Source organism: Quercus suber, unplaced genomic scaffold (assembly GCF_002906115.3).
Source record: "Quercus suber isolate HL8 unplaced genomic scaffold, Cork oak 2.0 scaffold_690, whole genome shotgun sequence".
NCBI classification, from domain to species: domain Eukaryota; kingdom Viridiplantae; phylum Streptophyta; class Magnoliopsida; order Fagales; family Fagaceae; genus Quercus; species Quercus suber.
This window is the reverse complement of record NW_027070131.1, coordinates 1-26792: the sequence shown is the minus strand read 5'-3', so window position 1 is coordinate 26792 and position 26792 is coordinate 1. Positions and strand designations below refer to the sequence as shown.

The window sequence follows — 26792 nt, the reverse complement described above, 5'->3', positions numbered from 1 at the left end:
CAATTCTCAAAGAAGGGGTGCATAATCATTGATGAAAAAGGGACTCAAGTCTTTGAGGGAAATAGGACTACCGATAATTGCTATGGAGTAATTCTTACAGCACCTATTTCGTGTAGAAGTGCTCGTATTGATATGCTGAAACTTTGGCATCACAGGTTGGACATGCAAACTTCAAACAAGTATGTAAAGTCTCTAAACTCGAGGCGGTTGAGAGACTCCCAAAGTTTGGAAAGGTGGAGAAGACTATATGTGGAGCATGTCAAATGGGGAAACAAACAAAAGCAAACCATCACAAGGTGAATGTGATTGCTACCTCACGGTGTTTGGAGCTTCTTCACGTTGATCTAATGGAGTTACAAGAATTGAAAGCCTAGGAGGAAAGAGATACATTATGGTGATAGTTGATGATTTCTCAAGGTACTCTTGGGTGGAATTCCTTAGAAAGAAGTCCGAAGCATGTGATAAAATGCAAAGATTATGCAAGAGACTGTAGAATGAAAAAGGAGTTCCCATAGTCAAAATCAGAAGTGATCATGGGAAGGAATTTGAGAATGCTAAATTTGAAGCGTTTTGTGAAGAGCATGGTATCAAGAAGGAATTTTCAGTTCCAAAGACTCCACAGCAAAATGGGGTGGTTGAAAGAAAGAATCAGGTGATCCAAGAGATGGCAAGAGTCATGCTACTCAACAAAAACATACCTCAAAGGTTCTGGGCTGAAGCTGTGAACACATCTTGTCACATTTGTAACAGAATCTATTTCCGAGCAGGGACAAAGAAGATGTCATATGAAATATGGGGAGAAAAGAAACCCAAGTGAAGTATTTCAAAGTATTTGGGAGCACATGTTACATTCTAAATGATAGGGAAAATTCGGGAAAATTTGATGCTAAGAGTGATGAAGGAATATTCCTGAGTTACTCCACAAATAGCTGAGCTTATAGAGTGTACAACAAGCATACTAAGACGGTGATGGAGTCAATCAATGTGGTCATAGACGACACCATCTCTGAAAAGGAAATTGAGGATGATAGAAAGGGCAACTCAAGGATAATGAGGATGATGATGATATGCCTTTAAGTGATGATGCTGAGAAAGTAACACTCGAAAAGGAGTCCACACCTCCTATATTAAGAAGAGAGACTAGATCAACACAAGAAGTCTCAAGTCCACTCACTCCTCCAGAAGTTCAAACCCCAATTTCTCGTGATGAGGAACTCTCAACTTCCAAGAAACCTTCATCAAGAATGACTCTCAATCACCCATCAAGTAATATTATGGGGGATGTGAATGAGGGACTTCGTTTGAGAAAATGGCCAAAGTACACTGCTAACCATGTAACATATAACTGTTATCTTGCTCAATTTTAACCTAAAAAGATAGAAGAAACACTAAAAGATAAGAATTGGGTAGAGTCTATGCACCAGGAGCTACACCAATTTGTTAGAAATGATGTGTGGGAATTGGTTCCAAGGCCTGAAGATACATATGTGATCAGCACTAAGTGAATTTTTAAGAACAAAACAGATGAAGATGGTGAAGATATCCGAAATAAGTCTAGATTGGTGGCTCAAGGGTATACTCAGGTGGAAGACATAAATTTTGATGAATCGTTTGCTCTGGTAACAAGACTAGAGTCCATTCGAATTCTCTTATCCATAACATGCATCATGGATTTCAAGTTGTACCAAATGGATGTAAAGAGTGCCTTCTTAAACGGCTTTCTAAATAAGGAAGTCTTTGTTGAACAACCAAAGGGGTTTGAAGATCCTCACTTTCCGGGTCATGCACTAAGATTGAAGAAAGCTTTCTATAGGTTAAAGCAGGCACCAAGAGCATGGTATGATCGTCTCACTACTTACCTATTGGATCGTGGGTTCAAAAGAGGTCAAGCAGATCGAACATTGTTTGTTAAAAGAGATGAGAAATCCCTCCTTGTAGCTCAAGTGTACGTGGATGATATTGTATTTGGATCCACAATTAATCGACTAGCTCACGAGTTCTCGGAAGAAATGAAAAGGGAATTTGAAACGAGCTTGGTGGGAGTTAAACTACTTTCTAGGGCTTCAAGTGAAACAACGGAGAGATGGAATATTTATTTCTCAAGAGAAGTATGCCAAAAATCTTGTCAAAAGATTTGGTCTGGACTCTAAGAAACATACCTCTATTCCCATGAGTTCCTCGAATAAGTTAAGCATTAATGTAGTCGGTGTTGACGTTGATCCAACACTTTATCGAAATATGATTGGCAGTCTTCTCTATCTCACAGCAAGTAGGCCAGATATTGCATTCAGTGTCGAGGTATGTGCGCAGTTTTAAGCTACTCCTAAAGAATCCCACTTAACAGTAGTTAAGCGAATCATCCGCTATGTAAATGGCATATCTGACTATGGGATTTGGTATACAAAAGGTTCGAATGAGTGTTTGGCGGGATATTCAGATGCTGACTGGGCAGGGTGCATTGATGATAGAAAAAGTACTTCTAGTAGAAACAAATCAAATATTTGTGTAAAATAGCCCTTATATTTCAATCTCACTATTAATTTCTTTCACATATTTCTTCAAGGAACGTGCACTGCGGTGCCTATCTTTAAGATTTTGGTATTTAAACTTCAAGGAACATGCACTGGGGTGTTTATCTTCAAGATTTTGATATAACTTCAAGGAACTTGCACTAGGGTGTTGATCTTCAAGATTTTCGTGTGTTCTGTCCTCCATCTCCAACGAACTATTTGGACTTTGGACTTGAAGTGTAGTCAACAACAAAAATGTAAGTATCTTTTATGATCTCTATTTAGAATGTCTCATGTGTATTGAATTTTCTCTATTACATTTGCTTTTATGAGTTGTCATTTAGTATTTGCTTTCCTATATTTGGTTTTCTTACTTTGTTATTATTATCTTTTCCATATCATTATCTTATCTTTAAAAAAATTAAAAAATAAAAAAAAATAAAAAAAAAAAACACTTTCACGTCACGTTTTCTTATATTCCTATTGTTTTGTTCAAATATAACTTCTTATATTCACCTTTTGAAGTCATATAACTCATATTAGCATGAAAACTTTTTGAACTTATATTAGAACTCATATTGAAAACCTAAATATAAAATATGAGTTCTATTTGATTTCTATTTGGATTAAAATTTTTAAATATGAGTTCATATTTTTAAACGTGAATTTTCTTATATTTCTAAAAGTGAAATTTCTATTTGAACTCATATTTCTAAATGTGAATATTTCAAAGAAAAAATATGAGTTTTATTTGAACTCAAATTACATTTTGATATTTTTTTTCAAAAAAATATTTAGTTGAACGCTAGCTTAGCGTTTAGAAAAAAAAAAAACAAAAACAAAAAACCTTATTCTTTTATGTAATTTAGAGTTTGAAAGAAAAAAAAATCTTTTAATTCCAATGAAAATATTGCTTACAAAATAGGACCATACTTTTCCTTTTTAATCTTTTCTTTTATTTGGTCAGTTTGATAATTGTTTAATATTTTCTCTAATTAATGACTCTTTTTCAAGAGTGGGAATGATATATATTTTTGTCTTTTTTTTTTTTTTTGGTTTGATTAATTATTTTAGTGTATGTGTTTTAAGTGGTGCTTTGTCTTCCTTCTATTATTTTTGTTTGTTTTTTTTCTTACATTTAAGTCTTACTCTCTATTTTTTGTATTCTTCTTTTTAGGGTGATATATCAATAATTTTGTTAGATTGCATGGTAGACACATTGGATGGATTCAAGGGAGCGAAGTGGTAGTCAATCTATCAAGTTGTTGTTAATGAAATTTTTTGCTTAATCAGTATTCAGTTTTTAATTAAAACTCCACAATTTTAAATAGGTGAGAGTCTTTTATTGAAATAGTGGATCACGTTACTTGTCAATCATAAATACTTTATAATTTCTCCTGAAATGGTGGACCATGGCTTGCTGTCACGGATACGTTATAATTTCTCCCCCAGTGGCTAGTTATACATTATAATCCCGGAGGAGACAGTGAATGGCGTTGATGATTTATCTCTCTTCAAAACCCCTTCAACGCTTCTCTCTCACCCTCCTCCTTCGTTTTTCTCAGAAACTCCAGCCAAATAATAATAATAATAATAATATTGATGGGTATGGCATCCTCAGAAACTTCTCAGAAACTTCAATCGAAGTTTGTCGTTGCAGGTCTAGGATGCCGTAATGGCCTGTTGAGAAACGTGGATTTCAGAGGTTGGACTTTGATCCAAACCCCAAACCCCCCGTTTGGGCATAAATAGATCGCATTGATACTGATTTTCTTTATTTTTGTTATCCAATTTACAAATTTTATTGTTACCTGGATTCTTTTTTTGTTTGTTTAATAGTTGATTTTCGTTTTTCATTCTTCAACAGCGTCAACTCAGATGAAGCTGTGAGCTCAACGATCAGATTGAAAGCTTTTATTTCGAAAGCTTTTCATGGCCTGTCGAAGAGGTTTGGGTTCTTGGTTTTATCTCTCGACAAGATGATTGGATCAATTTTTTGTTTAATTATTGATTTTCTTAACCTTTTGTTTTCTACAAGTTTCAGCTTAAAAATGGCTGTGATCAAAGTGGGGGAACCAATTTATGAAGTTCTTGATTTCCTACTGACTACTTCGTTTTTCAATTTGAAAATTGAAGCTTTCAATTTCTACAAGTTTCAAAAAGAGGCTGTGATCAAAGTGGTTGAACCAATTTATGAAGTTCTTGATTTCCTACTGAATTCTTCGTTTTTCAATTTGAAAATTGAAGCTTTCAATTTCTACAAGTTTCAAAAAAAGGCTGTGATCAAAGTGGTTGAACCAATTTATGAAGTTCTTGATTTCCTACTGAATCCTTCGTTTTTCAATTTGAAAATTGAAGATTTCAATTTCTACAAGTTTTCAGCTTAAAAAAGGCTGTGATCAAAGTGGGGGAACCAATTTATAAAGCTCTTGATTTCCTACTGAACAGGTTTGGGTTCTCCTTCGTTTTTCAATTTTTCAAATTTGATTGTTTTTTGCCTTTAGTTTTCTACCAGTTTCAACTTAAATTCGGCTGTTAATTTATTGAAGCTTTCAATTTCTACAAGTTTCAGCTTAAAAAGGCTGTGATCAAAGTGGGGGAACCAATTTATGAAGTTCTTGATTTCCTACTGAACAGGTTTGGGTTCTCCTTGTTTTTCAAATTTTCAAATTTGATTGTTTTTTGCCTATCGTTTTCTACCAGTTTCAACTTAAATTCGGCTATTAATTTATTGAACCATTGTTTTATTTTATGTATTAGACTTTAAACTTTAGTGGTTGACAGGTTATCCCAACTAATGCGTTGGCAGTAATTCAAAGCATAGAAAAGGGTGAAATTGGTGGCTGCCTTGGTCATTTAGTTCAAGGTATAATTCTCAGCCTTAAGGACTTTATTAGCTGGAGCTTAAACCATGTGAAGAGGAATTACAACAGAGTTGCTCACGAGTTAGCGCAGGAGGCCAGAAGAAGAGAAGATTCTAAGGTCTGGAAAGGGACTTTTCCTTCCTTGATCTCTCATCTGATCCAAAATGATTGCATGTAGTTGCATTCTCTGCTGGTTGTACTCTCTGTTGTTCAATTTCATGTTGAATGTTAAGTGTATGTTTTCATATTAAAAAAAGAAAAAAAGAAAAAAGAAAAAAAAAAAAAGAGCTTATCCCAACTAACCCCAATTGCTATATGATAGGGCAAAAGATTATTATTAGTGTGGGGCATCGGATTCTTTGAAAAGAATTGATTTCCATCGCTTGGTGGAAACAGGAGAGGAGATGCAGTGATTCAATTTATGTGGGGGCCACCATTTTGGTGTCAGCCCAAATTGGACGGAAATATGGTGAAGATAAGATATATTTGATTTTTATATTGTAAATGACTTGACTAATATATTCTTAACAAGCTTTTTCTCTCCCCCTTTTTACGAGCCCCCCCCTCTCTCTCCCCCCTTTCCTATGAAGCACGGGTGTGTTTTTGAATTTGGGTGTGAGTGCGAGATTCGGTAATTTTTAAAAAAGTAAGGTACGGGTGTGGCGATTAAAATTGAGAAAGGGCGGATTTAGGATGTTTGGGCCTCATTCAAAGCCGATTTTGGCTGTTTCGACGTGATTTAAGGCTGATTTTGGCCGTTTTGGTCAGTTTTGGCCATTTCAATCAATCTGGATGTTACCCTTGCTATCCAACGTCCTCAAATTTCCAAATCCTAAGATGAGAAGATGGGTAAGAGTTGTGGACATTAAAATTAAATACTCCTCTGGAAAGGACTCCACACCCCCAACAATCAAGATCATTATTTTCGAATCCTACTCCTAATCAAAATTAGCCAAAATTGTAGAAAATATATTGACTTCTTCGTTGTAATCATATTGCCCAGATATCATCTTGTACCTAATGCCGTGTCATGTCTTCATTGAAGTTCCAAGTTCTCTCTCTCTCTCTCTCTCTCTCTCTCTCTCTCTCTCTCTCTCTCTCTCTCTCTCTCTCAAACCTAACTAAGATTCATGCTATGTTTTCAATTTTATTTATATTTTTTGGTTTCTCTTTTAGGCTAACACCAAGTTTGCTTCATTTTGATGGGTTTGTCACAAAAGGCTTAAGTGTTTTCTATTAGAACGTTTTTTGAGAGAAGTGTTGATATTTCATTTGTATTTGTTTGAAGTGCTGATATTTAAACCCTATTTTTTTTTTTTTTTTATATGTTTAAATGTGTTTTTTTAGCAGAAAATGGAGAGGTGAGTTACAAAACCCTAACGAAGCATAACTCAGATGGGTAAAATATCAAATTTCAAATCACCGGTAAGTAACTTAATTTCGGACCAAATTATAGATGGATAAGTTGTAATTTACCTATAAATATGCTTCGAAAAGCAATAATCATAATGTTAAATAGGAGTAATTCTATGGTACCCCCCCCCAAAAAAAGGGGGGTACGGTACCCACTAGTAGGTAACTTGTTACACCAGGTTATTTTTTTCTCACATTTGATAGTTTCATCCTCACATTGTGTAGTTTCAACATCACATATGACAGTTCTTTTCTCACATTTGGTGGTTCCCTTACTTTTTTCTCACATTTGACGGATCTATCCTCACATTGTGCAGTTCCAATATTATATGTGACAGTTTTTTTCTCACATTTGGTGGTTCCTTTACTTTTTTTTTCCTCACATTTGACGGTTCTATCCTCACATTGTACAGTTCCAACATCACATATGATAGTTCTTTTGTCACAATAGGTGGTTTCCTTACTTTTTTCTCATATTTGACGGTTCCATCCTCACATTGTATAGTTCTAACATCACATGTGACATTTTTTTTTCTTACATTTGGTGGTTTTCTTACTTTTTTCTCACATTTGTCGGTTTTATACTCACATTGTGCAGTTCCAACATCACATGTAACAATTTTTTTCTCACATTTGGTGGTTCCTTTACCTTTTTTTTTTTCTCACATTTGACGATTTCATTCTCACATTGTGCGGTTCCAACATCACATATGACAGTTCTTTTGTCATATAGAAAGGTTTTCTTACTTTTTTCTCACACTTGACGGTTTCATTCTCATATTGTGCAGTTCCAACATCACATTTGACAGTTCTTTTCTCACATTTGGTGGTTCTCTTTTTTTTTTTTCTCACATTTGATGGTTCCATTATCACATTATATAGTTTCAATTTCACATTTGACAGTTCTTTCGTCACATATAGTGGTTCATTTATTTTTTTTCCTCAAATTTGATGTTTCCATTGTTATATTAAGCAGTATCAACATTGCATATGTTCTATATTTTTGTCACATGTGACAATTCTTTTCTCACATTTGGTGATTCTCTTACTTTTTTTCTCACATTTAACGGTTCTATCCTCACATTGTGCAGTTTCAATATCACATGTGACAGTTTTTTTCTCACATTTGGTGGTTCCCTTACTTTTTTTTCTCATATTTGACGGTTTCATCCTCACATTGTGCTGTTTCAACATCACATACGACAGTTTGTTTGTCACATTGGGTGGTTTCCTTACTTTTTTCTCACACTTGACAGTTCTATCCTCACATTGTGCAATTCCAACATCACATATGACAGTTCTTTTCTCACATTTGGTGGTTCCCTTACTTTTTTTATCATATTTGACGGTTCCATCCTCACATTGTGCAATTTCAATATTATATGTGATAGTTCTTTTGTCACATTTGGTGGTCCCCTTACATATTTTTTTCACATTTGACAGTTACATCCTCACATATTGTGCAGTTCCAACATCACATGTGACTGTACTTTTGTCACATTCGGTAGTTCCCTTATTTTTTTCTCACATTTGATTATACAATCCTCACATTGTGCAGTACCAACATTACATCCAACTATAATTTTGTCACATTCAGTGGTTCCCTTTTTTTTTCTCACATTTGATTGTACCATCCTCACATTGTGCAGTACCAACATCACATGTAACTGTACTTTTGTCACATTCAGTGATCCCTTATTTTTTCTCTCACATTTGATGGTACCATTCTCACATTGTGCAATATCAACATCACATGTGATTGTACTTTTGTCACATTTGGTGGTTCCCTTAATTTTTTTTCTCACATTTTATTGTACCATCCTCACATTGTGCAATACCAACATCACATGTGACTGTACTTTTATCACATTTAGTGGTTCCCTTTTTTTTTTCTCACATTTAATTGTACCGTCCTCACATTATGTAGTACTAACATCACATGTCTATACTTTTGTCATATTCGGTGCTTCCCTTATTTTTTCTCACATTTGATGGTTCTTTTATTTGATTGTATCATTATATCCCTGAAACCTAAAAAAATGATTGAAATACCCTTAGAACCTAAAAAGGACTAGAATAGCCCTAAAACTTAAAAAAAAAAAAAAAAAAAAAAAAAAAAAAAAAAAAAAAAAACAAAAAAAAAAAAAAAAAAAAAAAAAAAAAAAAAAAAAAAAAAAAAAAAGACCAAAATGACCAAAAAAATTATTGAAATAAGCACGAAACCTAAAAAATGACCAAAATACACTTAAAATCAAATAACAAAAATTGACCAAATGGCCCTGAAACTAAAAAAAAAGACCTAAATTACCATAAAACCTAAAAAATGACTAAAATAGTTATGAAACCTTAAAAATGACCAAAATACCCCTAGGACAAAAAAATGACCACATGACCTTGAAACTTAAAAAATGACCGAAATTACCATAAAATCTAAAATTGACCAAAATACCCCCAAAAACCTCTATTTGCAAGACCAAAATGACAATAAAAATGTTATACAACCACTCTATTTGCTTGATTTGAAACCCATTAATTTTAAAATTAATAGATTTAAAAAGCCTTGATTTGAAATCTGTAGGGAGGTAGTTTCCGAAGAGAATGAATAGAGAAAATGATCGCTGAAGTGTGTAAAGCGAGCACTAAAAGGACAACATATGGCCTTGAAACCTGAGAATAGGAAAAAGTCATGGGGTCAGATAGTATCTACTTTAGAAATTTAAAGAGAAAGCAGCACATCGGGATAGGAGAAGAAAAAGTTGACACAACGGGGGAGCTCCCTACTCCAGAACACCTCATCACCGCATTAAATGCCCTTTACCTGCTGCTTTGGCCACATTAATGAGGATAAGACCCCTAAAAAATGCTTCTCCAGCTAGCAAGATCACTATTACCTTTCGGCAAGCCAGATGTACCGAAATATCTAATTAGTCTGCCTAATATTGGGAATATTACACAAAGTAATAATGGAAGAACAAGATAAACAAAAAAGACAAAAAGAAAATAGATAGCTTGGAGGCACTATATTGTTTTCCTTAGACCATATTTTCCCCCCACATTTTTGTTGCTAAAGGGTTATCGCAAATTAGTCTCCAGAATACAACCAAGATGTTGGGTTCTACAAATAGCAATTTTGGAGAATGACCATAGAATCTCTTGTGTTTCTCTCCAACTTTTGATTTTGTGAAGTTAGTTTTTCAAGAGAACATAAGTCTCTATTTATACTTATAGGGTTATGTTTCATGAAAATACACATATGGAGAGTTAGTTATTTATTTAAGTGAACATAAGCCTGTTTCATGAAAAGGCACGTATGGATAGTTAGTTATTTTTTCATAAAACGGTTAACAAAGATTGAAATCTCGTTATGTTTCATGAAAAGGCACGTGTGGAGAGTTAGTTACTTTTTCATAAAGCGGTTAACAAAGATTGAAACATCTTCAATCTTTCTCAATAGTCACCAGAAAATTCTAGAAAATTTCAGAAATTGAATTTTCACTTTATGAAACCATATTCTCCAAATTCAACCATCATTATTACAACCTATCCTTGTATATACCTATATATACAACACCTAATCACCCTACACATGGAAGGTTAGGATGTATTAAGAAACCCTATTTAAGCTGTAACCTCCCTCGTTAATGTGGATGAGAAAATTTGGTAAAAACAAGCCTATCTTTAATGCCCGAAGTGTACACAAATAAGAAATATGAACTTTGTCCACGGAAGCTTACCCGAGGATCAAACTTGTTAAAATTACCAACGTTGTATAATTTATCTCATTAGTTAAAATTCCCATCTATGCTTGGTTATTTGGACTAAAGTTCCCACCTCCACAAATTCATTGTAAAATCCAATACAAAAGGACCACGGAACTTACAAAATCCATTAATTTTTAAATTCTTTGTTTGGGCCATTTTGTACAAAGAAGGATTTGAAATTCCGTTGTTTGCATACCTAAATTTGGATTTGGATTTAAGATCAATAAAATAATTTTCCCAATTATTATTTTTCTTAAACTTTCTACATTTTAATTTTAGTAACATTTTTGAACTAAATATTGAATTTCATTCATTTTTAACTAACTATAACATTGAAAATATTTAATCACTAACTATTGAATGTATCACATTCAATGCATCACACGAGTTAGTGATTAGTAATTTGAAAAAACTAAAGACGTTTGATTATTAGTTGACCTTATAATACTTTGTCACGTCACTTTCGAGGTCTAACAATTTTCCACATTATAATGATTTGATTTATTTATTAAATCATGAAATACCCTTAAACCCTACCAATCCCTCTAAAAGATGCAAATGATGCAAATTAACATATCGTCACTCACACATCTGATCAGAACTTGCATATCATCATAGCATCCATGAGATTAGTCTAGGTATATCAATTAACATTTATCTGCAAATTGCATCCATTGTAATCACTATCAATGGAGAGGACAAATTATATATGTATTACATTGAATATTAACATTGAAGATTAGTATTATATTGATCAATGTAATCATGTGTTAGAAATTAATTAAAGAACCAAAGGTACAACATGTTTTGCTACATTTACATATTTACACATCAATATGATGAAATCAAAACATACAAAGTAAGGTATTCAATCCCTAAAAAAGATTTACAATTTTCAAATCTCCAAGTACAACACACTTCTGATGGTTGATGCTAACATATTCATGGCACTCTAATAACTCAAAGCAATGATAATTCCCATGCTTGTCATTGCCAGCACCCATGACATAGTAGAGGTGTATGTTTATCTGATAAACATGACAATAGGAATAAGGGCACAAATTAAAAATAAAAACACAAACTAAAGCAAGTAAACTAAGTTTAACCACACTTAGTTCCTCTTATTTAACTTAAGAAAGAACCCAAAGTATAATAATTCTCACACTTAGTTCCTCTCAATAAATAATGTTCTCACAAAAGACCACAGTTTAACATAAAATTCTAATAGTTTCAGAACTTGTTTGCACTTTGCAAATAGTTGTCAAGCTTTCCAAACATACCCTATAATTTTCAAACTGAAAGGCCAGCACAGTGTAACCACTTAAATTATTTACATTTGAAATCTACTTTTTGCAGAACTTGCATTTTCAACATTGTTAGTCAGGCAAGGAATCCATAGAAATTCAATTTCATAAAAGCTTAGACTAACACATCAGTAACAAAATTTTGTATTTTAAATTTTACAGCTACAATGTTTTTGACTGCCTTTACAACCCCTACAATCAGAATAGTACACATCAAAGCAAATAAACAAATTGAGAAACCCAGCAAACAAAGCAATTGAATCTTAAATTCACGAAAATTACCACAGTATGTAAAAATATAATCAGAAAAATTCAATGCTCCAGTGCAATGGCCAATGGCACTCCCTTAACAGTAAAACAAGAGGAAAATAAAACCAACCCAGGTAGTGTAACATAACCCAAAAAACAGACCGACCAGTTCCAAAATTGCAAATACAAAGAATACCCCATCATAATTTAAGCGAAAAAAAGTCATAAATTGGGACCATACCTTGGCATAAGCATCTCACACATTGCGATTAATATAAGGGAGAAAAACTATGAAAGAACTACTAAGAAGAGAAAAAGGGGATGTTGGATTGAGATGAATTGATGTTATCTACTTAACATTACAAATATATTTCAAAGCTATTCTAGGGTTAAGCAAAGCCATCAAAATGCTTGTTAGACATGAAAAAAAAATGTTCTGCCTGTTCTATGGAAACAAAAGGAATCAATTACATAATTAGCACTAGGCAATCTTCTTTCATCACAGACTAGGCATTGATACAAATCTACCAACAGGACAAACTTTGAAATCAATGTAGCTATACACAAAGCAAACATCTTATGTTAAACTAGTTAAAAAGTTATCACCACTGTCATCCAAAAAGTTATCATGTGTTAAAATACATAGCTCATAGAGGCATTTCATCAAACAATTCATTGCATTTCAATTAGACCAACTTGGAACTCTAAAAAAATATCTCCAACAATTTCTTAACAAAACTAAACCAACCCATGCTTACCAGTAGATACAAACCCACATAGAAAAATCCAAACGAAACCTACACAACTCAAATACAAGCAAAAATAGAAATACAGACAAACCCAGAATGAACTTAGATAGGCTAAGAGAGACAAACTTGAACACCATGGTGGTTGCGGCTTTAACATTATTGTCGCAGCTTGAGGCAGTGAAGACGCGAGCGTTGTGGAAGGATTTCCCAAATTCCACGGTTAGTGAGGGATTTGAAATCAATAAATTTGGAACTTGAATTCCAGGATGGATTTGGGTCAAATACAAATTCTTCTCTTTTTAAGTTACCCACCCAAATCCAAATCCTAAACGAAATCCCATGCCATCCAAACATACCAAAAGAAGATTGAGGACTCTTCCCCACCCACCCACCCTATACACAATACCTACAAGAAACTAATAAAAAAAAAAAGGGGGAAACAAAACAATAGCAGTGAAAATAGGGTTTTATCGTTTTGATACTTACCTTTAACAATATCAAAACGATTATGATCCTTTAAAGAAAACCTTCAATTCTTTTTTAGAAAGAAAGAAACCTTTACCAGAGAACGCAAGAGGAAGCGAAGAACGCGAGAGAGGAAGAAAAATAGGAGAACGCGTGAGAAAAAAAACTGAATTTTTTTTTTTTAGTTTATATACACTGACTTGCTTTGCCAGTAACCGGTTTCTACTAAAATTAAATTAACGGCTAAGATGATAACAACACCAAGTCAATGGTTCAGATATGGGTGGGTACCGTACCCCCCATAAATAATAGAGGGTATGGTAGAATGACCCGTTAAATAGATCCTTTAATATACCTCATTGGTTTGTCTTGCTTTATATACCTCATTGATCCTTTAATATGGTTCCAAAAATAGTCCCTTCTATTTTATAAAACTTGAAATTACATGTTCATTGATTTTCTTCAGGTGGATCATGAGCGAAGACCATGTTCAACTTAAAAACACTCATAAAGGAAAGAAGATATGATAAGATATATTCCAGGCTGTTGTTGATCACCCGTTTTTGATAAGGTATATCCCGTTGATTATGAATATCATTTATTGCTGTTACATTGTTGTCTTTACTGAACGAGTATGTGCTGTTACCTTAAATTATTTGTTGATATACCCGTTTAATAAAAAAAATAATAATAAAATAAAATTAAAAAAAAAAAAAAAAAACCCAAAATAGTAGAATGATATATTAGTAAAGACTAGAGAGTAGAGATAGAGATAGAAAATAGTTTAAGAAATAGTTCAATTTTTAAGGAAAAAATAAATTAGACATTATATCACATTAAAGCAAATCCGTGGTTTAACATTTTCATCTACTATCCAGTATCCACGTAACTACACACATTTTTTACATGTGACAAAACTATTCCAAAATCCAAAGAAATCCACTTTCCAAATCAACTCATTTCAATTTAAAATTCACAATCACATGAACAACAAAAATCCATATGGTTCCTCAAGACCCAATGAACAAGTATTAAGAACAAAGTTTCTCTCCAAACTAGTTTGGAGAGAAACCCTTCAGACTTATCATATATCTCTTTTTTGGGTGTGAATTTTGAAAATCTAACCGTTAAATTTCATGTTTCTTATGTTTTTAACATGCATATCAAATTTTGTTTAAATCGGATTTTATTTACCATTTAAACAATGAACTTATTTTTTATACACAATTTAGATTACAAAAACTTGAAATTTTAACATTTGATTGATGATATAGCAATTGACCTTTGATCTTCTTGAAATTTTGCAAGCATGGAAGATATAATAAGATCATGCAATCCAACGGTTAGATTTTCAAATTTCACACTCAATATAAAAATATATGATGAGTTTGTAGGGTTTCTCTCCAAACTCATCATATATTTTTATATTGAGTGTGAAATTTGAAAATCTAACCGTTGGATTGCATGTTCTTATTACATTAATAATGCTTACAAAATTTCAAGAAAATCAAATATCAATTGCTATTTTATCAAATAAATATTATAATTTCAAGTTTTTATAATCTAAAGTTGTATATAAAAAATAAGTTAATTGATCAAATAGTAAATAATATCCGATTTGAACGAAATTTGATATGTATGTTAAGAACATAAGGAACATGAAATTCAACGGTTAAATTTTCAAAATTCACACTCAAAAAAGAAATATATAAAAAGTTTGAAGAGTTTCTCTCCAAACTTTGTTCTTAATTAATTGAGGTGAGCTCTTTCTTGACATGGGTGAATCTAAGTTAAGCATTTTACATCAAGTATTTTGCTGCTTAACTTCCTAAGTGGCAAGTTCATATTATCACAAGAAAAAGGAAGAACATGTAACAAATACCAATCAAACTGACCCAACTTTTAACTTGATTGTCCTGATCAGACCTGACCTGTCCCGTCTCTTCCCTTTCTGTTTGTCTCTGTCCTGCCGCCGCAACGATCATCATTTTCATGTTGTTTTCACAGCATCCACGTTTAGTGCAAATAAAATAGTTTTCTCCTTTCTTAATAGGAACTTCATCATCTCCACTGTTATATTCAAAAACTCCTTCTGGTGCTTTGCATGTTTCGTAAGCATGTTTGGCTACAACAACAACATTGTAATCCGTTTGGTTGTATACGAACTCTGTAACATAGAAACACGGAGAAAATTGAATCTCAGTTGGAGATTCGAGAATCTTTAAATTTCCTTAATAGAGTATTACTGACAAAACCAACTCAGTTTATGTACAGAAATTATATGACTAATCTAATCTGATGTGTTTCTAGATTGGTGTGATTGCATTAACAGTTGGAATATGGATGTAAGTGTAATCAAGCAATGAGTAGAGATAATGATGAGAATCACCGAGTGAATCACCAGCATAGAAGATCGTTCCAGTAGGAAACCAATTACCATTGCTTTCTTTGGTCCAACCGTTTAATCCACCAACAAGAAAAGATTTTGTCTCTGCCGAAGTGGTCTCAGGGTAAAGTGTCAAAGCCAATAGAAATGTTAAAAACAAAATAGCTCCTTCCTTGTCCATCTGGCTATTAAAATTTCTGCAACAAAAAAATTTGAATCCTAATAAAAAATTACAAATTGAACTTATTACAAAAAGTCAAAATTACAAAAAAATTACAAATTGACGAGACAGGTGTTTAGAACCATGTCAATAACATAATAAAAATTTGAATTAGTTTTTTTGTTTAGTTTTTAGAATTTAATACATTACTCTCAAATAAAAATATTGAAATCCAATTGCATTTGTTATAAATAACCAGGTAAACAAACAACCAGACTAATAATTGCTGGACGCATAAGATTAGACAAAAACTGTGGCTTAAAACAAAATGAACTTAACCAAATTCCAAATAGGAGAAATAGTAGTCCTTGTACTATTAGGAATCCTAATACTACTGGTACAGGCAAAGAGTCTTTATATATATGTAGAAAGCTCAATGTATTGGAGTAGAATGAGTTTATTAATAAAATTGAGCCTTTTGAGAAATAGGCACGTTGGCCTTTGTTGTTTCTTTCTCTTTCTCTCTTTTCTTTATTTTCTCTTCCTTCTTTCTAGGGGTTACTGTTCACACAGCCCCTAAACAGCCTAGCTTCTTTCTGATTCTTCTTCTTTCCTACCCTAAACCCACCACAACTAAACATAGGCAAATCCCTAATTTGTCCCACATCAATTTGGTATCAGAGCGACAATCCTACCACAAGTTCTATGTGAAAATGTTCTTCAGCCAACTGCTTGATGGAATTCATTAAAAATAAAATAAAATAATGGTGAAAACGCAGAATTAGAGTCTCAATTCAAGGCTTTTTCTCAAGATTATGAAGGCACAAAGAAGACTATGAATCTATTATGTGAGAAAGTGAATTCCATTGAGACAGAATTGGAAGACTTATCCGCCATGAGAGGTGAATTCAATAAGCTGTCTGCAATCGTTCTTAGCAAATTTTATGCTGAAATCACCTTTGATCAAGACCCCAAGTTCCCCAAATCAGGTCCAAGTACAGCCCCTGTATTCCCCTCAAGTTCAATGCCTTTTTCTTCCACAAATTCCTTTGTTCCAAGCACTAGTCAGGTGCCCCCACAGCAAACACAACCCAATATTGTTTTTCCTCTTGAAGGTGCTGGTTATATGGAAGGGAATCAACCTTACCATCCATCATCAGTCTGTTCTTATGGGGAGCCTCAATCAACGGATGCGGATAGAGGTGTTAAACTAGAAGTTAGTGATTTTTATGGAGAGGGCAATCCGGAGGTGTTCTTTGATTCGCTACATAGTATTGAAAGCTTTTTCAGATGGTATAGCTTAAGTGAAGAGTGAAAACTCTTTTTTGCAGAAGCTAAACTCAAAGGGACAGCTAGAATATGGTGGGAAAAGTATCAACAAACTCACTATATTGCCATTCGATCATGGGAAGACATGCGAAATGCTATGACTCGTTACTTTATAGCACCTAATTACAAGCAGTGAGCCCACTTACAATTTACACAGTTGGTGCAAGGAAGTTATTCAGTTGAAGAGTATACCAACAAATTCTATAGCTTGGCTATGAGANCCAAAAAAAAAAAAAAAAAAAAAAAAAAAAAAAAAACCCCACCACGAGCACAAGTCCACTGCCATAAACACAAACCCACATCGGCGCTGGGCATGAGAAAGCAGAGAGAGGGTGGAACTCGAAGGTTCGACCTTTGAGGTGGAGAACGCAAGGACCGGAGTTGAGAGAGATGGGCGGCTGGATGGCGTCGGTCTAAGAGAAATGGCTGGCTGGGACGGCATCGGTCCAAGAGAGACAAGCTTCAGAGGTAGATGACGATGGTATAGTTGGCGGCGACGTTGACGAGATGACAGTGAGCTTGAGAGGCTTGAGATGAGAGTGAATGAGAGAGAGAGTGAATGAGAGTGCTGAACAAAAATTGTACTAGTTGTGATAAAATGAATAAAAAAAAGAAGAAAGTTGTACCACTGAATAAAAAATTGGTTTTTATTTTTGCTCCAAGCTACAGTGCACATCTATAGATAGATGTGCACTATAGCAATTAAACTAAAAATTTTAGCTATTGCTCCATTGCTGTGGGATGTTTTTTGTATTTGTGAAGCTAAATTTTAGCAATATAGCAGTATGCCCTCGCTGCTGCAAGTGCTCATAGAAGAACAGAACTGCTCATAGAAGAACAGAACTTTATTATTCAGAAAATGAATGTGATACAAAAAACTGATCCAATACATTATGGTTATTCTATATACACACGTGTCTCAGATAACAAATTCCCTAATTTTCAGAAAAATTAGTTTCTAACAATTCTAAACTATACAAAGGTATTATAGCATTTACAAGACAAACCAACTCCTACAAGCCACGTGTATTATGATCTCCAAAACTATTTATAAACACTTCATGATAAGGTACAGCTTCAACGGTCACATCCTTGCTGGGATTAAAACACTCAAAACCTCTTGTCCTTTCCATGGGTCTGATTTTTTAGGGGCAAAATATGGTTCTTTGATACTTTTCAGGACAAGTATATGTTTGGGTAAAAAAAAATTCTTGGGTTTTGTCAATTCAATTAGTAATAGAAAAATTATGTGCCATGTAATTGATATTTGACACGTAATGTTATTACATTTTAACTTTTGCTATTCAGCAAGCTTTTTTTTTTTTTTTTTTTTTTTTTTTTTTTGCTGGTGGTGCTGGTGTTAGTGGCGGTTGTGGTTGTGGCTGATGCCTGATGGTAGAGCTGGTTGTGGTTGGTGCTATGATTTTTTTTTGTAGTAGAATATATTATTTTATTGTAGTAGTTATAATACTTTATTGTGATGTTTATATTATTTTATTGCATTGAAAGCTAAAATAGATCTACTGCTGCAGCATGTGTATAGATAAAATAGATAAAGTAACTTTTAGTAGAACTAAAAAGTTAAATTTTTAGTTCCACTATTGCGAATGCTCTAAAGAAAAAAAAAGTTCCGGATTTTATAAGCATTTATAGAAGCGGCCCCTATAAATATAACAGTGGTGTAGATTGCATCAAAAAAAAAAAAAAAACAGTGGTGTAGATTTGGTGGGTACCGCACCCACTAAAGAATATAAGGACTATAATAAAATGAGTGATGACCCATGAAATTGCATTAAAGAATCCACGTGGTAATCTCTTTTCTCTTAAAAAAAAAATAAGGACCACAAGATCAAGCCTATGCCAAATGAAAGCTTTAAAAGATGACAAAAGATGTGCATAAGTCGAGTTGAGGGAATTTTTTTGACCAAATTCACTATTATGGTGGATCAAAAAAAAAATTTCAACCCAACGCATCACATAAATCCAACCTATCCCACATGGGTTGGATTAGGTCGGGTTGAACTCATGGATTGGACAATTTTTTTTATTACTATTATTATTAAATTGAGTAGAAAAAAAAATATCACACTTGTCATCTGAGTTGATAAACAAAATATACATTAATATATAAACTAATATTCGAACTTAGTTGTAAACAAAATATGTTTAAATACCCAACTGAGTTGATAAACAAAATATAAATAAATTAGTATCTTAATTCACTTATAAACAAAATATATATGAGTTCCTAACTCAGTTATAAATAAAATATATCTAAATTTTTTTATTAATTATATAATGTATTTAAATATATATTAAAAGAACTAATAGGATATTATATTATATATAATAGTAGGAACCAAGGAAGTGCTCTACTGCTGGTTTTTTTTTTTTAAATTATTAAATATATAATATATTTTAAACATATATTAAAATATGGGTAGGTCGAGTTAAATTTGGCAGGTTTGTAATTTTATGACCTAAACCCAACCCGACCCGCTATTAAAAAAAAAAATTGTAACCCAACCCAACCCACCAAGCCCTAAAAACCGACCCAACCCAACGGGCTGGGTTGGGTTGAGTTAGGTTTGGCGGGTTGGCGGGTTTCCTGCACACTCCTAGATGACAGTACTATTATATATTGTGGTGATCAGAAGAAAAAAATAACCCATAAGAACTGTCAATTCTTATTCAACATCTAGTATTAAAGAAACATATTTTGCCCCCAAAAAATCAAACCCAAAGAGGTTTTGAGGAGAGGTGTGGATCTAAGACTAAGAAATACCAACCTGGGCATTATTTTGCCTTGAAAATCACTGCTTGGTCTCTGGTTGTGTGATTTCTCCTCTCTGTCTCTCAAGGTTTTCTTTTTGTATAGAAATTTGATTTGAGGGTGCAGGTTCTGGAACAAAAGAACAAAACTTTTTTTTTGGAGGAAACAAAAGAAAAAAAAAACTTAACCCAACCAAAATCACGGTAGAAAGAGCATTTGCTTCGGTTTTGAACAGTCAAGATTTAAAAAGAAAAATCTATGGCTCAGATTTTATTCTAAAAAAAAATATAAAAAACATCGTTTATATGTTTTATTAACTAAAAATTGATAGGAGAAAATGAGAAATGCTCAATCTTGTTTTGAACAAACCAAACTCGTTTTTGATTTTGGAAAAATAAAAATATCTAGACATGACAAAACGGGTCAGACCCGTTTGACCCGACCCGTTTGACCCGCAACCCGTTTGACCCGTTTAAAAATGACCCGTTTTGACCCGTGACCCGTTTTGACCCGCGACCCGATTGAACCGACCCGAACCCGACCCAACCCGCCCGTTTTTCCACGTTTACCAACGTTGAGTAGATTGAGATTGAGGTGTAATTCTTATAAGATATTTACTTATTCTTCTTCACTTAATATGTTATGTACTCCATTATAGTTTGTCATTCTTTACTTGCTACCTTCATTTTCTCTTCCTACTTTAAACATATCAAAAATTATACCAGGATTAGCTTCTAGAAAGCTGGAATAAGAGTTGCACCAAATTTAGGTATCAAGTGTTTAGTGGTAATTGGTAAGTGGTAATAGTATCACCAATGAAAATCTAATCACAGTTAAGGAACTTAGAAACAATTGACAAATTGCATCTATTTCCAAAAAAAAAAAAAAAAAACTTGTTTGAAAAATACGGGTCAACTCGACTCGTCCCGCGACCCATTTGACCCGCGACCCATTTGACCCGCAACCCGTTTGACCTGTTTAAAATGACCCGTTTTGACCCGTGACCCGTTTTGACCCGCAACTCGATTGACCCGACCCGAACCCGACCCGACCCGCCCGTTTTGCCATGTCTAAAAATATCTGATTTTTATTTTAATTCTCAACTTTGAAAACAAAAAATAAAAGTAGCTACCAAACTAAGATTTTGTTTTGAGTTGAAGACAGATGAGATAAAGGTATTTTGGTCTCGTTGGAAAAAATTAACTTGTCATGAATGTTTCGCTTATACATATAAACACTAGTCGCTAACCCGTGCGATGCACGGGAAAATTTTGAATGTATTATTTTACCAATTTCTTCCCAATGCAATTATTGAAATAAAGTTGCAACATTTTCACAGTGATCAGAACATCTTCTTTTATATTTCAGCACTTTTGTTGTATCCAAATAGAGAATAAAACTAAAAAATAATTAAACCAACCCAAAGCCTATAATTCTCAAAGTTAAAAGAGATTCCTAAATTTCATTTAATTCCATTAACTGCTTAAGTCAATAAGCACATTTGTATGAATAAAGAAATGAATGGCGTCGTCCATGTCTATTTAATTATCAACCATATATCTATTATAGCAATTAAGGTGATTTATAAATTTCAACCAGTTTGTTTTGTAACACCCTCTTTTTTTTTTCCTTTCTTTTTTTCTTTTTTGAGATACCAGATAGAATGACTTTTTTTTTAGAAGTAAAAAGCCATGTACAAAGGTAAAGACTTGTGCACACATCCCAGGCTAGTTCATTAGCCATACAAATTATGAAGCAAAAACATAAAAGGCTTCCCTCTGAACCAACAAAACAACAAAGACCCTTCTGCACCATAATCATGTTTGCTTGAGTGGCCGAGAGCATCTAATATGTCACCAGCAATGCTAGAGCTACATCCAAAATGACTTTAGGTTGTGTCTGAGCTTTCTCAAAGTATGCTTTGTTTCTTGCATTCAAAAGTGCCAAGTTGTTATGGCCCACAGTTCCAGCTCCTTTGACAGTTCAACTCCTTTGTTTTGTAACACCTAATTTATTGTAATTAGTAAAAATCTTAACTCAAGAAGATTCAATAGAAAGTAGGAACACATTGATATAAATTTAGTTATTAAAAAAAAGTCTCATATGATGGCAATTATAAAACAACATTCTTCTCAATGAGTTTATAATCACACATATCTATTGTAGAAGCAAGCATATATGATTTCTTGGAAATAAAATTGATAGCCTTCTTCATGGACATACAAGGCCCCAGATTTTTGGGTTTTAAATGTTGCAAAAAATAAACATTCTTAAGGTATATTACAAAGACAAATCATTATGATCTTTTGCAATTCAGAATCACTTGGAAATGATTTTTTTTTTTTTTACATTAAATTTAAAAATCATAAAATTATACATAGACAGATTGGATATTATACTTCCATGCAGATATCTAACAATTTCACTAATACAAATCTGCAAAAAAACAAAAAAAAAAAAACAGCAGGACAAAGTGTTATCATACAACCACAATTGAATTGAAGGGTAGTCAAATTAGTATGTTGTGTCTCAAGAGTCAAGATATCACATAATCATTTGGTATCTAAGAATTGTATAAATATTGGACTAATAGATGCATTCGTATCAATCTTTGTCAACAATTATCACCAACAATTATCATTTGAATAATAGTACTGACTTTATAGTTTTTATTTATTTATATCATGTAATATATGCATAGATGTCTAAAAATATGGTAGGAGAGTAAATCAAAAACTAAAATATGATGATGAAGTTCATTTGACAATCCCAACTCTTTTTTACAAATCTAATAGAAACAACAAAATAAAAGGAGGCAAAATGCGTGATGCTGATCTTGCCTTCTTTATCCATCTTTGGGTGTTTAGAACTTTTCTCTACACCTGCACATCAATCATTATGATTAACCTATCACTGATTGTAATTGGTCAAAAATCTAACAGCCCAAGAGGATTTAACCATATGCCAAAAGAGTAACTTCTATGATTCCTCTCTCAATCTCTTTTGTCTGTTTCTTTATAGTTACCTACACTCATTTGCCTATTTTGTTTATGACTAAATGATTTGTGTTTTTTTTTTTTTTTTTCTATACAGTGAAACAGTGTCTTTCATTGAGTCACAGAGTTTAGCGTTGGGCAACAAAACAAAAATAGAAAATCCTTGAGCAAATATTCAAAATCCCACAATTTCACTTCATCTCTACAGAGAAATTGAATGATTTAAATCTATTAAAGAAATTATTTAATAAAAATAGATCATAAGTATTTGCATTAAGTGAATAAAATTATATATAACATAAAAAATAAAATTTTAAAAATGGAAACATAAGAATAGAGTATTTTAGAAGACTACCTTTTGTGATCTACTCTCCACATCTTTGCAAATTGAACCACCAAGTCAAAGTCCTGCAACGGGACAAAAATAAAATATAAAACCATCCAGATTTGAAAATCTATGAACTACTTTTTCAGATATACGTAAGACATTTGGACTTTATAGATCATTAGCTTTATATAAGGACATTACCTTCCTTTCATATATACAATCAACATACATGAACACACCAAGCAATAAGTTTTTAATGGGTTTAAACTTTAAACAATGAAAAACCATAAACAAACCTTTTTTTTTCTCATTCATCTCCCAAAGCATTGCCACCAAACGATGCAAACTTCCTCTTTCAAGGTTTGTAAGCCACTAAGAGCTTATCTACTGATTTAAATCCTGCTTTGCCAATTGGATTTAAGAATGCTAACTGTGGCATCTAAGAGTGTGTAGGAAATGGAATCCCTAGAGTCGAAGGATGAATTATGTTGCCTTGTGAGTGATTTCTGACAACCTGAAAGCACAATAACTGATCAGAACAAAATAAATAAATAAATAAATATCATAGAAAAAAAAAAAAAAAAAAAGGTTGAAGTCATATGGACTTACCCCTCCATGTGCAAGAGTAATGGCCATGGAGACATATATGAGACATATAACTTTTCATTAAGCAATACCTATCAAGGTTTGCAACAAATTCAAGAAATTTCATTCAAAATGAAGCAAGAACCATCCAAAATTACAATGAAAGAAGTCCATAACTTAGAGACAAATAGCAATACAAAATGAGAAACCCTAGTGAATGGGCAGAGATGAACAAAATAAAAAAAAAAGGTAGAGGAAAGTATCAAACCTTGATGGCGTTGATAAACGTCAGCGATTGAAGGAGCAGACGACGACACGCGACAAAGAAAAAATGAGCGGCTAGCAATCTGATTTGTATGAATTTCAAGTAATATAATTTATTAAGCAATCTAACAACTCTGATTAGCTAAGTTTGATTATACTTTTAGCAATATATAAAAGTATATCTTATCATTCGGCAATTTTGTAAATTATCAAATAATTTAAATTGATTGAGAATGATTTAGAATAATATTACACGGCGATGTTATAATTGATAAGATGTTTGTGGTTATTGTAAATCAAATAGAAGAATCCCAGGAAGAATTGAAATCAAATAGAAGAATCCCAAGATACCAAAAATCCAATAAAAATTGCATAACCAAAAAAAGGGAAAAAGAAAATCCAAACCAATGTAAAATGAAGATGAGAAAAACACTATATATCAACTAAAACAAACCCATAATTAAAACCAAATAGAAGAATCCCCAGAAACCAAAAATCCAATAAAAATTGCATACAAAAAAAAAAGGGAAAAGAAAATCTAATAACAAAAATTTCATGATTCTTCTTTGCCACAGATTTGACAAAAAAGGAAGGAGAAGAAAACGTGAAATCTTCAAAGAAAAAAAAAAAACTTAAATCCAGAGCAACCCACAACCACAAACCAACAAAATTCCATGAAAACAAAAACAAAACAAAAAAAAAACTTAAATCTAGAGCAACCACAGCCACAAACTAACAAAATTCCATAAACAATTGAAGCGGATAGAGAGAGAGCAATATATAGAAATTAAGGAGAGTAAAAACATGTTTTAATTACCTCAAAATAATACATAGAATATGATAAGTTGGATTGAGTGACGATGGAGAGGCAAAGAGAAATCGATGTAGTGGCGGCGACGAGAGGATATGGTTTTGGGTGCCAGCATATATTAGAAAATAGAGAGGTTTGGAGTTTAGTACTTTGACTTTGACGTGAAGGCTGAATAGGGAGTTGTAAAGTTGTATTAGGGTTCAAAATTGATTAAAAAAAAAAAGGGTGACATGAAGGCTGGGGGAGTTGTATACTTTGGGGTTCTAAATTGGTAAATTCCAAGATAATAAATGTTAAAAAGAATTAAAAAAAAAAAAGATGAAATGGAAAATTGTGAAGCTAACAGAGCTTCGGTTTTTATATATATATAATATAATATATATATATATATATATAGATGATAGATTCTTTTAAGTATAAATTTGACAAAGCTTGTGTTAAATGCTCTCTAAATGTTAATCCAACTCTAAAAAGAAGAAAAGTATTACATCTACACATTTTCACAACAAATTTAGTGGTAAGTTATTGCTGATTTTAATATAATGCACTACTAAATTACTTTTGTCCATCAAGTAACAGCCAGTAACAATCTGCCACTTAATATTTATTGTGAAGTGTATAGACATAACATTTTTCTTGAATTAATTAAGATAATATACAACATTTCTCTCAATTTTATAATATATATATATAATCGAACCCTCTAGAGCTCTCCATAATTTCCACATCAGCACAATATTTTTTAAAAAAAATCATTATCATTTTTTTTCAAATAAAATTATTTTTGTTTATCCAAATTGACAATGAGAAACTCTATCTCTGTACAAGTCCAACTTAAACTCAAACTTATCATTCTCATTTTTTTAACAAAACTATTTTTGTTTAGTTCAAACTTAACAAGGAGTGAAACTCTAAAATCGAAACCTCTGAAACTCTCACACTTTTCCACATCAACACAATATTTAAAAAATAAAAATAAATCATTATCATTTTTTTAAATAAAATTATTTTTGTTTAGTCTAAACTTAATAAGGAGTGAACTCTATCTCTTTAATAATTCCAACTTAAACTAAACTCATCATTCTCATTTTTTTTTTAAACAAAATTATTTTGTTTAGTCCAAATTTAACAAGGAGCGAAACTCTAAAACTGAAATCTGAAACTCTCATAATTTCCATGTCAGCACAATATTTAAAAAATAAAAAATAAATCATTTTCATTTTTTAAATAAATTATTTTTATTTAGTCCAAACTTAAAAAGAAATGAAACTCTATCTCTAAATTTAATTAATAAAATTCACTATTAAGTGAAATATGACAGTACCGCCTATTTTCTATTACATAAACGAGACTTTTACAAAGCAAACGCATTATAAACTAACATGATTTCTCATGCATTGCAGTCGTGCCTATGTAACCACACAGAAACCTAATCAACGCTCTTACAAACACCACAAGAATCCTATTCCTTTCTCTCTCAAATTCAGTTCTCCACCGCAATCTTAATTCCCTCTCTCTCTCTCTCTCTCTCTCTCTCTCTCTCTCTCCTTCTCTCTCTTCTCTCTCTCTCTCCTCTCCATATAATATAATTATATATATATCACACGCATTGTACCCTTTTCTTCATATCTCTATTCCTCTTCTAACTCTTCATCACTGAGTAGAAGTGATCAATGTGTCTCTTACATTTGGTATTTTAGGCTGTGTTTGTTTTGACTTCAAGTACTTCCGAAAAACCATTTCTGTAAATTTGAGTGTTTGGTTGATTAGGAAAATTCGGTCAACTAAAAATGAATTCACCTTGACCTAAAATAGACCTCCCCAGGCGGAAATCATTCCATCCCT

At 32.7% G+C, this 26792-nt stretch overlaps 1 protein-coding gene and 3 long non-coding RNA genes across 8 annotated transcripts; 1 reads left to right on the top strand and 3 right to left on the bottom strand.

Annotated features, from left to right (window-relative positions):
• The first annotated feature begins 3945 nt into the window (after positions 1–3945).
• LOC112035391 (uncharacterized) lies at positions 3946–5920 on the top strand. Of its 5 annotated transcripts, none has more exons than XR_010626059.1 (5): positions 3949–4215; positions 4378–4458; positions 4549–4958; positions 5060–5147; positions 5295–5920. It is a non-coding gene; the product is annotated as an uncharacterized LOC112035391 (long non-coding RNA). The 5 variants fall into 5 exon arrangements; XR_010626057.1 differs by having other exon boundaries at positions 3951–4215; positions 4555–4958; XR_010626060.1 differs by having other exon boundaries at positions 3946–4215; positions 4378–4958; positions 5077–5147.
• A 9199-nt stretch (positions 5921–15119) lies between these two features.
• Positions 15120–15882, bottom strand: LOC136064445 (basic blue protein-like). Its single transcript, XM_065766198.1, has 3 exons — positions 15705–15882; positions 15247–15482; positions 15120–15143 (listed from the first exon to the last, which is right to left on the bottom strand). The coding sequence occupies exons 1-3, from the start codon at positions 15880–15882 to the stop codon at positions 15120–15122; spliced, it is 438 nt and encodes a 145-aa protein (XP_065622270.1).
• A 5531-nt stretch (positions 15883–21413) lies between these two features.
• Positions 21414–23799, bottom strand: LOC136064449 (uncharacterized). Its single transcript, XR_010626063.1, has 3 exons — positions 23584–23799; positions 23315–23367; positions 21414–21969 (listed from the first exon to the last, which is right to left on the bottom strand). It is a non-coding gene; the product is annotated as an uncharacterized LOC136064449 (long non-coding RNA).
• Positions 23800–23889: 90 nt separating this feature from the next.
• LOC112035392 (uncharacterized) lies at positions 23890–25144 on the bottom strand. Its single transcript, XR_010626064.1, has 3 exons — positions 24954–25144; positions 24141–24219; positions 23890–23964 (listed from the first exon to the last, which is right to left on the bottom strand). It is a non-coding gene; the product is annotated as an uncharacterized LOC112035392 (long non-coding RNA).
• Positions 25145–26792: the final 1648 nt, after the last annotated feature.